Source organism: Hyperolius riggenbachi, chromosome 9 (genome assembly GCF_040937935.1).
Source record: "Hyperolius riggenbachi isolate aHypRig1 chromosome 9, aHypRig1.pri, whole genome shotgun sequence".
NCBI classification, from domain to species: domain Eukaryota; kingdom Metazoa; phylum Chordata; class Amphibia; order Anura; family Hyperoliidae; genus Hyperolius; species Hyperolius riggenbachi.
The window spans coordinates 273840620-273856014 of NC_090654.1; the positions used below are offsets into that span (position 1 = coordinate 273840620).

At 46.9% G+C, this 15395-nt stretch overlaps 1 protein-coding gene across 1 annotated transcript in view; it reads right to left on the reverse strand.

The window, feature by feature from the left end:
• SORL1 (sortilin related receptor 1) overlaps window positions 1-15395 on the reverse strand; it is a 184660-nt gene that overhangs the window by 122718 nt on the left and 46547 nt on the right. Inside the window, exons 3-6 of the mRNA XM_068254599.1 lie at window positions 14680-14805; window positions 4023-4184; window positions 3705-3772; window positions 210-390 (exon numbers count right to left, since the gene is read on the reverse strand). Coding sequence (XP_068110700.1) covers window positions 210-390; window positions 3705-3772; window positions 4023-4184; window positions 14680-14805 — 537 coding nt within the window. The remainder of the gene's footprint in view (window positions 1-209; window positions 391-3704; window positions 3773-4022; window positions 4185-14679; window positions 14806-15395) is intronic.

Here is a 15395-nt window from a genome sequence, read left to right on the forward strand (position 1 = left end):
AAGCTGTGGGCGAGGCTTGTTTAGGTTATAGAGAATTAAGGTGTTAAAACCATAAAAAAGGATTTGGCTTGAGGAATGCCCTATAAACTACATGAAAGGAACACAATTCTGCAATGAGTAAAAGTTTATCTCAGATCCACTTTAATGGTGAGGTGACATTGTCAATAGACAACACCTGCGCCATAAATTCACATTACAGAAATACTCACCATAGTCTTTGTGGCAAACATGTACTTGTCTCTCAGCTGAAAGCCGTCCACGTTCTCAATGATTATTTCTGAGTTGTCGCGTGACTGGAAGAAGTCGGCGCTGCATAGGACGATGGAAGTACCGCGGGGCTCGTGGCGCTCAACATAAACAGCGTTTGGTTTGTCCAGTGGAGCAACACCCCTTATTGAATAACACAATACACATTAGCTTGTTAGAAGAAAGCTCAATAGGAAACAGAATACAAGTAAAAGCAAAAACTTTGGCTCTTGACTTGAAGGCATAAACTTTTTTCCATAAACTATAATCTGCAATATCTATCTAGTCAGATTTCACCCATTTAGGTCAATGGAAAAAATGTAAAAGGCTGCCATTCTCACAGCAATAAAGCCAGAGTCTCCAGACTTGGCACAGTTGGTCAACCGATGACCGAGGTGAAAAATTAAGAGAAAGTGGGTGGAGCATAAAAACAGCCAATCAAATTTCAGCTATGCATGTTAAAGAGGAGCTGTTAGGTATAAGGTCTCAGAGAAAATAAACACATACATCAGTAGCTAAAGATTGGCTGTACTTACATTACATATGCATTTCACTGTCCACGTTTGGATTTCACAGAATTTGTATATAGTATATGCAGAGATAGATGCTCCTGACAGCTCATGGCAGGCTCCATGTTTTTCTGTCAAATGTGTCGTCATGTCCTGCCTGCTTCCTGATCACAGATAAGCTCGTACTTGAACAACACAGTGTGCAGTGAATATTAATGAGCCATGTGGCTAGGAACAATAGCTGACTCCTGCAGTGTACTCTGCCCGGAGATTTATCAGTGCTACGCGCTGGACTGATTACAAGCTGCTGTAACGTCTCATTAGCAGCCGAGGGGAGGGCCCCAGAATGCTTTGCAGTTTAGTATGCGGCTTGCGTCCTTATGGGTCTATAACAGCCTTGCTGATAAGCACACATCAAAGGTAACTGAGATTTTTATCTTCACTAATGGCTTTATGGCTTCCTTCTAAACTGTTTAACACAGGAGAATAGAGGTTTAAAGAGACTCTGAAGCGAGAATAAATCTCGCTTCAGAGCTCATAAATAGCAGGGGCACGTGTGCCCCTGCTAAAACGCCGCTATCCCGCAGCTAAACGGGGGTCCCTTCACCCCCAACCCACCCCCCGCAAAAGTGTTTCGTAGAAAGGTCGCAGAATTTCCCTTCCTGGAGGCAGGGCTAACGGCTGCAGCCCTGCCTCCAGTCGCGTCTGTCAGCGGCGCATCGCCGCCTCTCCCCCGCCCCTCTCAGTGAAGGAAGACTGAGAGGGGCGGGGGAGAGGCGGAGATACGCGCTGACAGACGCGCGTGGGGCAGGGCTGCGGCGGTTAGCCCTGCCCCAACCAGGAAGCGCTCCCCGGGTGTATCGAGGGGGATTTGGGGGTGAAGGGACCCCCGTTAAGCCGCGCTATAGCGGCGTTTTAGCAGGGGCACACGTGCCCCTGCTATTTATGAGGTCTGAAGCGAGATTTATTCTCGCTTCAGACTCTCTTTAAATTAGCTTCTGCAGCCTGACAGTTACTCTTTAAATGGGAAAATGTGTACTTACACTGGTAATGGCAGGGTTCTCAAATTTTGCACAGTTGGTCTCTGGGTGACTGGGATTAATATTCAAGTAAGTGGGTGGAGCCTCCAACAGCTAATCAAAATTCACCTATTGATTTTCAAGGGGAATATTTAAATTGCTGCCATTCTTACACTGTTAATGGCAGAGGCTTCAAACCTGCTACAGTCGATCATTGAGTGACTGGGGATCAGTGTTGCCAACTCATCCCTTTAATTACTGACATATGAAATATACCGGTTTTGTGGCTAGGTAGATGCAGTTAAGGCACTGATTGTGTGCAAATAGCCCCAGAACCTGTATAACTTAGATGTGTCAGTAATTAAAGGGATGAGTTGGCAACACTGCTGGGGATCAAATTCTGAAAAGTGGCGGGGCCACAAACACCCAATCACACTTCTTTGATTGCTTTTAATGGGAAAATTTCAACTGCTTTCATTTTTACATTATTGAAGCCAAGTACCTCAAAGCTCACAAACTTGGTCATTAAGGCCTGATGCACACCAAAAACCGCTAGCAGATCCGCAAAATGCTAGCAGATTTTGAAACGCTTTTTCTTATTTTTCTGTAGCGTTTCAGCTAGCGTTTTGCGGTTTTGTGTAACGGTTTTGGTGTAGTAGATTTCATGTATTGTTACAGTAAAGCTGTTACTGAACAGCTACTGTAACAAAAAACGCCTGGCAAACCGCTCTGAAGTGCCGTTTTTCAGAGCGGTTTGCGGTTTTCCTATACTTAACATCGAGGCAGAAACGCATCCGCAATCCAAAATCTGCAGCAGCCCGGGAGTATGCGTTTCTGCAAAACGCCTCCCGCTCTGGTGTGCACCAGCCCATTGAAATACATTACCCTAGCGGATCCGCACCCGCAAGCAGATCGCAAACCGCAGCAGAACCGCTCTGGTGTGCACTAGGCCTAAGAGACTGTCAAGGTTAGAAAAAGTGGCCAGACCCAACAACAACCAAACACATACCCAAGCAATGTCATTTAGATAGAGCACCCAGCAGTAAATTTATGGACAGCCAAATAAAGGGATTTATAGGGATGCTCAATGATATGCAAATTTCCCTGAGTTTATGCAAATTTATGTTAATTTGTATGCAAATATTTATAGCTTGAAAATGGACCAATCAATTTAAACCTGGGTGGGACTTAATTGGTCCATTTAGCAGCAGCACAGATTTGCATACAAAATTTACATACATTTGCATAAAATCTGAAAACATTGCTTTTTATAGATCACCCCTAGTGACCAATTGCCCTGTCCATGTGTAACTCTCCAGGGTCCGCAAAAAATATATATTTTTGCTGGTTTCCATGTTTTCTGTGATGCTAATTGACATCACGACTGTCTCTCCACCCCCCCCCCCCCCCCCAACACAGCTTAGCGTAAATTTCCTCTCCCTACTGCCACAGCTTTCTGCCCCTCCCACAGCAAACATCACCTGAACAACAGACTTACATCACTGTGTACACTTTTGTAAGAAAAGGGGGATTCAGTTACCTTCTGGTGTGCTTATCTTATCCAAAGTAGGAAGCTCTCTGTTATTTGCATGCTGACATAAGCTTGTTACTGTAGCTATAAAAAATAAAAACTGCACACTTCCTGCAGTTAGGCAAAGGCACGTGGTAAAAAAAAACAAAAAAAAAAAACAAACATGGGGGACATATAGGGACCAATTTTTAGAAGAAAGAAAAAAGGGGGGGAGGGGTTACATGTATTTTTGGAGGACACCTATTTTGTCGACAATTTTTTATTTTTGGTTAATGGTAATAACGGATTGTACACAGTGAAAAAAAAAAATGTGCCCTGCACAACATTCAGGTAACGTCACTTATGATGTACAACAGACGTTGGGTACATTATTAGACAGCACAATCTCAGCACACCTACCAATAAAATGACTTGACGTGTTCCTGAATCATTATCCACGTCTGGCCGAAATCCTCAGATTTCCACAGCTGTGAAAGAAAAAGCAAGTAACTTCTATGGCTGAAAAACATCACCTGTCACCTGCATATGTTATTAGGGGACGTCCACAGCGCACAGGCTCTGCACATACCTCCCGGCGGCTACCAAGATTCAGGCTCGGGGTTGCCACTTGCCCGAGCTCGACTCTGGGTTACTGCTAAGGAGGTTAAGTGTAACCAAAGGTACATGTAAACTCGCCGAGTTAGTACTGGTAGGTCTTGCTTCTGGAGTTGATCTTACCTGTTTGTTGGGGTGAGACTTGTCGTACCCTAGGACCAGGTTAGGATCTGTGCTGTGCAGCAGCAGCTCTGTTGGTTTGAAGGGTACAGAGAATCCTCTGACGGTGACACAGAAGTCCATGGAGATCCACAGATAGGCAGCATTGGCGTCAACAAAGATGTACTGAAAGAGAAGAGAGGTCAGTCAGGTCCTTGTCTATAAAAAGAAAAAGATGGGCTTCCACAAATACCGTATTTTTCGGACTATATGACGCTCCGGACCATAAGACGCACCAAGGTTTAGAGGGAAAAAAACAAGGGAAAAAAAAAATAATAATAAAAAAAAAAAAAAGATTCCAAACTTGGTGCGTCCATGGTGCAGGGGCATCTTATTGACCTCCCCCCCCCCCATTATTATGTTCCCCTTGTGCCCTCCTTGTTCCTCTTGTGTCCCCTGTATCCCTTTGTTCAGTGTCACCCTGTGTTCTCATTCCCCATCCTATGCCTTGTCTCTGTCCCCATGTACCCATCCATGTCTGCCTCCCTGTGTCTGTTCCCCTGTGTCTTTCGCTACCCTTTGTCCTTGTCCCTCCTGTCTTCCAAAGTCCCCCTTCCTTTGCCTTGTCTCTGTCCCTGGTGTGCTTCTCAATGTTAGCCTCACTTTGTTCCCCTGAATCTTCTGTCTCCCTGAATCCTCCTCTCTTCTAGCCTCAATGTCCTGCCCCCCTTCCTATGCCCGTCTCTGTCCATGTCTTTCTCCCTGTGTCTTCCGTCCTCATGTGTTGCGTCGTGTCCCTCCTATCCTCGATGTCCTGTCGCCCTACTTATGCCATCTCTTGCGCATGTCTTCAGTCCTCCCGTGTCCTCGTCCCTCCTGTCCTCGTCCGTGTCCCCCTTTCTATGCCATCCAATGCGCATACACACCTAGCAGCCGGGTGCTCACCTCTTATGCATCCCACTGCCGAAGCCATACGCATCCAGCAGCCGCGCGCTTGCGTCCGATGTAATGACAGAGCAAACCACCAATCAGGCGGGTGGCGCTGCCCCAGACCGACAATCACAGCCCTCACTGCTCCCTGCTGTGTCCCGCCGGCGAGACTATCGCGTCCTATTAAATAGCGAGCAGGGAGCAGTGAGGGCTGTGATTGGCGGTCTGGGGTAGCGCCCCCCGCCTGATTGGTGGTTTGCTCTGTCATTACATCGGACGCAAGCACGCGGCTGCTGGATGCGTATGGCTTCGGCAGTGGGATGCATAAGAGGTGAGCACCCGGCTGCAAGGTGTGTATGCGCACCGGATGACATAGAAAGGGGGACACGGACAGGAGGGAGGAGGACACGGGAGGACTGAAGACATGCGCATCGGTACAGAGATGGCATAGGAAGGACAACAGGACACAACACACGGGACTGAAGATACAGGGAGGCAGACATGGAGGGCACAGTGACCGAGACGGGCATAGAAAGGGGGACACGGACAATCAGACATCCAACATTAGAGGAAAGAGGGATAACTGAAGACCCCGAGGAAGTGAGGCAGACAAGGAGGAGCACACAGGGATACACTGATGGAGGACACAGGGGAACAGACACGGCACATTCGGACTATAAGACTGACTTTTTCGCCCAAATTTAGGGGAGAAAAAGTGCGTCTTATAGTCCGAAAAATACGGTAAAAGAAAAGACTTCAAACTACCAAACTTATTTCTAAATCGCCACTGTTACATGATTTGCAACTGTATTTATAGTGATCACCACAAAAACAAAAGACATTTCAGTTCTCTGCAGATGTAAATGTTGAATGGCTATGTACCGGTAAATATCTAGGTTGAAAAAAAGGCCCTCATACAAAATGCTGGACTGAATGAATCAAAAGCTGGAATTAAGATTGCTGGAGGAAATATCAACAACCTCAGATACGCAGCAGATGAGACGACTCTTATGATAGAAAGTGAAGAAGAATTAAGAAACCTTGAGGAGGGTGAAAGAGGAAAGTGCAAAAGTTGGCCTAAAGCCTGAACATTAAAAAAACAAACAAACAAAAAAAAAAACTGAGATCATGGCATCAGGTCCCATCACCTCCTGGCATACAGAGAGGGAAGAAATGGAAGAAATATCAGGATTTTGTGTTCTTGGGCTCAAAGAACACAGACTGAAAATGCAGTCATGAAATTAAAAGACTTCTTCCTTAGAAGAAAAGCACTGACAAACTTGGACAATGTAATATAAAGCTTGAATTTCACCTTGTCAACAAAGGTTCATATAGTCAAAAACATGGTTTTCCCAGTAGTAGTGTATGGCTGTGAGAGATGGATCATAATGAAAGCTGGGTGCCGACGAATCAACGCCTTCAAATTGTGGTGTTGGAGAAGACTTGAGAGTCCACTAAACTGCAAGAAGATCCAATCAGTCAATCCTTCAAGGAAACCAGAGACGATAAAAAAAGGTTTTATACATACCTGGGGCTTCCTCCAGCCCCATGTGCACGGATCGCTCCCACGCAACGTCCTCAGCCTTCTGTATCGCAGTACCGTAACTTTGGCCAGTCGCGGTCAGTCTGCACAAGAGAAGTGCGCCCTCTACGTACCTCTCCGGCGGCTGGAGAGATACATAGGGAGTGCACTTCTCTTGCGCAGACTGGAGGAAGTTACGGAACCCAGTACCGGCAATACAGAAGGCGGAGGACGGCGGCGTGGAAGCGATCCGTGCTCATGGGGCTGGAGGAAGCGTATAAAACTTATATTTTTTTTGTTTCTGGTACACTGTAAAGAAATTAACCCTGACTGTTCATTGAAAGGAGCAATACTTAACCACTTGCCGACCGCACACTCATACCGTGCGGCGGCAAAGTGGTAGCTGGAGGACCAGCGACGCACATCTGCGTCGCCAGGTGCCTCCCTAATTAATCAGGAAAGGCCGCTCGCGCGAGCGGCCGTTTCCTGTTAGATCACGGAGCGGGTCTCCGTGAATAGCCTGTGAGCCGCTGATCGCGGCTCGCAGACTAAATGTAAATGCAGGAGACATTTGTCTCCTTTGTTTACATTGAAAGGCAGATCGGCAATCCCCGGCCGCCATGTGACAGAGGACATCCTGTCACAGGCTGCACAGGACGGATAGCGTCCTGTGCAGTCCCGATCACCAGGGGGGACAGGTAGGAGAGGGAGGGGGGGGGGGAATTTTGCTGCGGAGGGGGGCTTTGAGGTGCCCCCCCCCCCCCCGCAAACCTCAGGCAGGCAGGAGCGATCAGACCACCCCTGCACATCATCCCCATAGGTGGGAAAAAAGGGGGGCGATCTGATCGCTCTGCATGCACCCTGATCTGTGCTGGGGGCTGCAGAGCCCACCCAGCACAGATCACAAAAACCAGCACTGGTCCTTAAGGGGGGTAAAGGCTGGGTCATCAAGTGGTTAAGTTAAAATACTTTAGACACACGAGAAGGCAACGTTCATTGGAGAAGACCCTGATGCTGGGAAAGATCGAGGGTAAGGTAGGAAGGGACGGCAGAGAAAGATGGTTAGATAGTATCATGGAAGCAACAAACAGGAGCTTGGACAAGCGTCAAGAGGCAGTAGAGGATAGAGGGGCCTGGTGTGCTGTGCTCCATGGGGTCGCAAAGAGTCGAATGACTAAATAACGACTGAACAACAGTGCTGATAAATACATGGTCTTAGCCAGAGAGACAGTTATAAAAATAACTTTATTCAACATATTCCTCCCCAAGGCTGATGCACTTGTTGCAGTGTAATTGCAACTTTCCTAGACCATTCAGCATGTTTGCTGGCAGAAATATCCTTAAAACTTTGCCCCTCAGGTGTATCCGAGTTCGGGAACCAATCATAGTCTGAAGGGCCAGATCAGGTGAGAAGGTGAAATGGTGGACCAAATGAAAACCCAGGGTGTTCAGTTTGGCAGCTACAATGTTGGATGTGTGCATAGGCAAATTGTCCTGATCCTTTTGGTCAACTTTCCACAGCATTTCGCCTGAATTGACTCCTTCAGCTGGTGCAGGAGGTTAGCATAATACTGTACGGTGATACTAGAGCCTTGAGGTAGGTAGTCCACCAACAGAACACCATATTTGTCCCATAAAACAGACGCCATGACTTTTTTGGCCAAATTCTGGGTGCGGAACTTCTTCAGCCGTGGGGACCTTCTGTGGAGCCATTCTTTGACTGTGCCTTGGTTTCAGGATCATCGATGCGGAGCCAGGTTTCATCCTCAATCACTAACCTTGCCAAAAAGTCTTCTGCAGCTTCAAAATGGGCCAAAATGGTTGTGGATGCTTCAATTCGTTCCTTCTGATCACTGTCCAAACATTTTGACACACTTCGCTGAAATCTTACGCATGTCCCGTGAGATGGCCAGTATCTGATCCAAGATGGCACCGGACTCTGACGCCACGGCCACAGGGCTCCGGACTTTTTTTTTTTTCCCCTAGTCCACCCTCCTGCACTTGCCCGATCTCCCCTATCAGGGGAGCGGGCGTGCATCGCAGGCTGCCGAGCGGTTGAGGATGACCGAGGCTTTGGGCTCCGGTGGGGACTGTCGCAGCCGGGGGGCAGGAAGGGCACTATGCGGCCGATCACTGCTCGCTCTCCACGCTGACTCCACTCGACCTCCGTCGCTGCACTGGAGAGAGCCACCATCGCCGCCTCTGCCGGGGAGACACCGCCAGATGAAGAGAGCTGCTTTGGTGTCTCCCTCCAGCTCTGCCGCACGTCTCCCTCCAGCGCTGCCGCCCGCACCATCGGATGAGACACGCTCTGGCCCTCCCGGGTTTTGGGGCCCGGCACTCACGCTGAGGTCTGACTCTCTGCATGGTCGGGCTCTGCCGACGATCCGGCCGCTTCAGGTCCTTGCCGTCACCGCCTGGGGACTCCTTGCCAGCTGGTGATGGCTCACCGCCGATGCTGCCACACGGATTGCTTTCCTCCTGCTGGTCCAATCTCCGCTGCCACCCACGTGGTCCAGACCTCTGCATCGGGACAACACCGTTGCCACTACCAGGGAAGGCAGGGAGCCACCTCGAGCACACGCAAGGTCACTGGCCGACCAGGTCTGCACTGCAATCCCAAGGGGTCTCCCAGTGAACCTCCCGCCCTCCACCACCGCCCCCCCGCTCATATTGCCACTAGGCTGCAAGCTGGGGGCTGGATTTCTGAGTGCAGCCATGGGATCCACACCACCTACCAGTTGGACGACAGGAACTCTCTGAACTCTCTCTGGACAGCGGGAACTCTCTGAACTCTCTCTCTCTAGCTTAACAATCCCTCTCTTTCTCTCTCTCTCTTTATTCCTTGCTTTCTTCTCTCTTTTCTCTCCTTTTCTACGTACTGTCGGACATTACGGGGGCATCAGAGTTGCGACGGAGTAGTTGAGCGCCGTCAAGGAGGCAGGCAGCTCCGCTCACACAGAACTAGGACCCCTCTAGTTTCTGCTGCTATGTATATGCCTACTCTTGTATACTACGCTGCATGCATTATGCCACTCAAGTGTATACCTACTGTATGTCTGATACCGTACCATCCCCGACCCTGTAAGTGCCAAAAATAATTCCGGGTACAACTCCCGTTGTACTGGGCGAAATAAATTATTCTGATCTGGGCTACCTTCTCGACACTTTACAATAACCAGCTCAGAAATGTAGGTTGCCCGGTCAGTTGAGGTCTTGAAACAAGATAGCCAGGTTTTGACAGTACTGTAAGAAGACACTTCTTCCCCAGTGTTTGTTGTGACTTCTTAGTGCGAATGTCCTTTGCTGACTTTTCCCTGGAGAAACAATAACTTCACGACATGACCAGAAACTTGCTTGTACCTCTGACATCACAGCTTCTCACTCAGAGAAAAAGAATTGCTAACACCTGATACTTGCAAAGTTGCATACATATTAAGCCGTCATATACCCCCAAACTTCTACTTCTTCTGGATGGGGACAAAGCCAGGAACTTATCAGCACACCATATATGCCACGGTGTTTGTGGACTTCGTTATTTAGATCACTTTACTTTTTAGGTCACGTTACCAAAATATATTTCGGCCCGTCTTATGATTTGCACTAACCTCTTGAGAACAAATGACACGGTGCATACAGAGAGACAAAAGTTAAATGGAACCTGAGGCAAGATACTTTGAGTCATTTTTATTTACTTTTAAACAATACCAGTTGCCTGCCTAAGCTGCTGATCTTTCATGCATCACTAGTGTCTAAGTCATAATTAGTCAGAACAACCTGCTTGTTCAGGGTTTATGAGGTAGAGGATCAGCAGGACTGCCAGGCTATGAGCATTACTTATAACAGGGGTGTCCAATTCAAATACGAAGTGGGCCAAAATTGAACACTGGGACCAAGTCCCGGGCCAACCTCAATGTCTAGTGGCCACGTCCCTGCCCTTTAAAAAGTTCCCTGGTGTCTACTGACCCCCTCCTCCATACAGTTCCCTGGTGTCTAGAGGTCCCCACCCTCCCCTATACAGTTTCCTGGTGTTTAGTGCTTCCCTCCTACCTCCCCCATATGGCTTCCCTGGCGTTCTAGGGCTTCCCTGGTGTCTACTGCCCCCCTCCTCCATACAGTTTCCTGTTGTCTTGAGACCCCACCCTCCCCTATACAGTTTCCTGGTGTTTAGTGCTTTCTCCCTACCTCCCCATATGGCTTCCCTGGTGATCTAGGGCTTCACCTTCAATATGGCTTCCCTGGTGTCTAGAGTGGGCCAAACATAATGCAAAGTGGGGAAACCACTTGCGGGCCAAATGTAATGGCTCTGAGGGCCAGATTTAGCGCACAAGGCACATTTTGACATGCATGGCTTATAAGGACATAACTATGCCAGCATCCATAGGCCTTTCACCCAGGGTTCTTTTTAATGGTTTGTGTTGTAAGTGTTTTGAGATGCTGAGATACTTTGCATCTGCATGGCGTCTGATATTACTACTGCAATACTCCTTTGGCGTGAAACATTGAATTTCCCTGCTTGGACGTTTGGTTAAAGAGTAACTGTTAGGCATTATATGTGAAATAAATTTTCGATTTTAGCCTATTACATACACAAAAAGGTTGCTAATAAGGCAATGCAAATAGTTAAAATCCTTCTTACTTTTTTTCCCTAAGAGGTTTTTCTCTCCGCATGCCTGCAGGCCGCAAGGCCGCAGAACAGAAATGACAGGCAAGCTGATTGGCTAAAGCCTCTGTCAATCATCTCTCTGCTCTGCGATTGGCCGCCTGCTCTCCCCTTGTCTGCTGTGGTTGTAGCCGCTGTAAGAGCGCACGGAGGGGGGCCAGAGGCTATCTCCTGTCACTGTCCTCTGCCCCCCTCCTCCAGTGTGATGTCCGCGCCCCCCCTTCCGCCCTTCTGCCGCCCGCCGCATTCTCCTTCTTCCCCGCACAGATCTTTGGGGAAGGATAAAGGCAGCGCACAGACTCCAGGAATAATGTTCCCAGGCGCTGCAGTTCCCCCCCATACTCTGCACTGCCGCCGGTGGTAGTGCAGAGAGTATAGGGGGGAACTGCAGCGCTTGGATCTATTTTTACGTGAGTCTTTGCCAGCTGCAGCTTTTCCTCCCCGCTGTGCTGAGGATAAGTGCGGGGAGGAGGATAAGTGCGGGGAGGAGGATAAGTACGGGGAGGAGGATAAGTGCGGGGAGGAGGATAAGTGCGGGGAGGAGGATAAGTGCGGGGAGGAGGATAAGTGCGGGGAGGAGGGGAGTGCGGGGGGGGGGGAGACTATACCCGGAGGAAGCAAGATGGCCCCTGTCATGAAGAGAATGACCACATATTTATAATATAAAAGGATATGGAAGGAAGCCAAGGACAGTGCAATACATCTGTTATGTAAGTAGAGGAAGTATTTATCTACTTACATATGTGTTTTCTTTAGTGGGCATGTTATTGCTAATAGTGCCTCTTTAAATGTTGACTTCCTGTCTCAAAGCGGATTAAAAGAGAAACAACAGTCTTTTCTCCCTTTGTCCTGGGTTTAGTTTGGGAAGAATAATCATCCCATTTTTCCCATGAGCAGGCAGACTGCCACCTCACCACTACCACTGAGCTGCTAATCTCAGCTTTAGGCCACTTTTACACTTGCCTTGCATTACCGTTTTACCGCAGTGACAATGCAAGGCAATGGGGCCAAACACACTTACTGCGTCGCGGCAGAAGTTCCCGATTGGCCTTCGAGCTGCTACAAAGTCAGCAGTATGTAACTGTCAGACTTCTTCCGCTGTGACGCAGTGGCGCTGGAAGTATAAAAGTCAATGGGCGATGCAGAAAATTGTTGGCGGCGGTGGCATGCATTTCCGGAACCGACTTGAATACGATGGGGAATCCCAGTGTCGTACCTCCTGTCCTGCAGGGAGCACGTTACTGGGCAAGTGGCGACAACGTGCGTGGGGAAGGGGGGCATGGCACTATGGATATTGACCCTGTTGGCGCACTCTCATACCTCCCATCGTTTGAGATAAGAAAGAGGGACACTTGAACCACGCCCCTGCCACACCTAATCAAGCCCCCGCCACACCCTAATCACAACCCCATCACACCCCTAGTCACGCACACAAAGATTTCATAAGAAAAATAAGTTGTTTTACAGCTCAAACCACACTGGTCCTTTCTATCCTGGCTCATTTTCCTTCATATTGATATGTGAAAATAAGAAAATATATCAATTTAAAGGATGGGAATAAAGTTTAGGGTCAATCAAGCACATTATTCAGTGGAAAATTACATATATTTACACAGAACTGTACAAGAGCCCTGAAAGAGAGACAAATGAGGAAGAAAGAGGGACTGTCCCTCCAAAAGAGTGACAGTTGGGAGCTATGGCACTCTGCCGTAGAGTCATATGATTGATGGTATTTGTGTTGTAATGAGGTGGGGGCGGAGCATCACACCGCAATGGCCAGGTGTAAAACCGGCCTTAACCACTTAAAGGACCTCTGTCGCGAAAATCTTAAAATGTAAAAATATATTTAAAATTATACAAATAAGAAGTACGTCTCTTCCAGAGTAAAATGAGCCATCAATTACTTCTCTCCTATGTTGCTGTCACTTACAGTAGGCAGTAGAAATCAGACAGAACAGAAAGGTTTACGACTAGCCCATCTCCTCATGGGGAGTTTACAGGGATTTCTTTATTTTCACAATGCACTTAGTAAATGGCAGTTGCTCCGTCTAACTGCCAGAAAAGTGTATGGTGAGCAGGGAGGCTGGCCAGCATCTTTGTATAAATCTTTTTCAGGGAGTGTCTTTATAAAGAATAAAGGCCATGCTGAGAATTCCCTATGGAGAGATGGACTAACCCCCACACAGTAAATGCCTGAAGAACTCGAGTACTGGGTCCACTGAACCTGTAACTGGCCGGTGCCTTGTCTCAGCCAGATTGCTCCTACGGCTTCAGGAAATCACCAATAGAACATAAGAGACGGCACACCACTGGCTGCAATGAAATTGCTCTATTTGGAACAAGCGTACACAGTGTACGCTTGTTCCAAATAGAGCAATTTCATTGCAGCCAGTGGTGTGCCGTCTCTTATGTTCTATTGGAGAGATGGACTAGCCCAAAACCTGTCGGTAATGTCAGATTTATACTACTTACTGTAAATACCAACATTGGAGAGAAGTAATTTATGGCTCATTTTACTCAGGAAGAAACGTACTCCTTATTTGTATGTGTTTTAAATTTTAAGATTTTTGCGACAGTTCCTCTTAAATCTATCTGGACGGTTATATCCGTCCAGATAGCCTGCCCTGCTGCCGCTGAGCCGGGCGCGCAACTGCGTGCGCTCCCGGGCACGCAATTACGTGCGCTCCCGCTGCCTTCCGTTAGCCCGGAGATCAATTAATGGGAACACAGTTCCCAATCATTGAGCTAAGTCCCCGTATGAAAGACCGAAACAGTCAGCGAGAAGGCTCAGTCTTTCATAAGTCCCCTTCTGCCCCATCAATGTGTTGCTTCCGCTTGTGTAGTAATACTACGCGTGCAGAAGTAAGCTCCGAGGGCATCTTGTGGCAAAATAGTAAAATTACACCTGGAAATGAAAACATTTCCAAATAATTTCATTTTCTTTACTGTTAAAATGAGTCCCTTACCTCCCACACCCCCCAATAGCTACACAAAAATGTTTTTGTAAAAAAAAAAAAAAAAATTACAATTAAAAAAAAAAAAATACATAAATAGTTACCTTAGGAACTAAAACTTTTCTAATATTTATGTAGTACGGTATATTACTGGTATTTTTTTTAATTAAATTGACGCAAAACTGAAAAAAATGCACCTTTATTTCCAAATAAAATATCGGCACCATACACTGTGATAGGGACATACTATAAACGGTGTAATAACCGGGACAAATGGGCAAATAAAATACATGGGTTTTAATTAAGGTAGCATGTATTAATTTCAAACTATAATGACCTAAAACTGATAAATGATTTTTTTCCATTTCTTTCTTAATCTTCCTGTTAAAATGGATTTAGAATAAAATAATTCTTAGCAAAATGTACCAACCAAAGAAAGCCTAAATGGTGGCGGAAAAAAACAAGCTATAGATCATTTCAGTATGATAAGTGTGATAAAGTTAGTGGCGAATGAATGGGAGGTGAAAGTTGCTCGGATGCATAAGATGAAACAACACTGTAGACTGAAGTGGTTAAACAGACTGGGTCTCCCACATGTCTGCCTCGGCTCACCCTCTTGTTGTCAGCAGGACTGTGGAAAAACTGGGCCAAGACTGGGATGCTGCTGTTTCCATCCGCATACCGGAACTTCTCTGACACTTTGTTAAAACTCTTCCCATAATTGTAGGAGACGTAAACCTGCAGGGAAAAAAAAAACATGGCTTTAATTGTAGATTCTATAGAAAAATCAACAAGACTTAAAGGACCACTGAAAAAATGTAAAATTTATCATGGAAACATAAAAAGTAGATTTCCCCTAGAAATGCATTATAAATTACTTTTTTCCTACACGGTTTTCACTTCGGGTAGGTAGTAAAAGCCTGACGGATTTCAGACCAGTTTATCTCCTCATGGGGGATTCTCAGCATTACCTTTATTCTTTGCAGAAGCACTACCTGGAAAGGATTTATAGAGAGGTCAGTCAGCCTCCCTACTCATTTGAACAGTATTTTGGCAGCAAATTAACTTGACGTGCTATTGTATATAAAGAAATAACAGAATCCGCCATGAAGAGATTGACTTGTCCAAAACCTGTCAGATTTTCACTGCCTATTGTAGGTGACGGTGACAAAGGAAAAAAAAAAATAAAATTATTTATCATGCATTTCACTCTGGGAGAAATGTACATATAAATGCATGGATTTTAAATGCGACAGTGGCCCATTGTGCAGAAGGTACTTTAAAGTGACCGGAGCATTACATTTTTTAATTTTTAGGGATGGTCATTA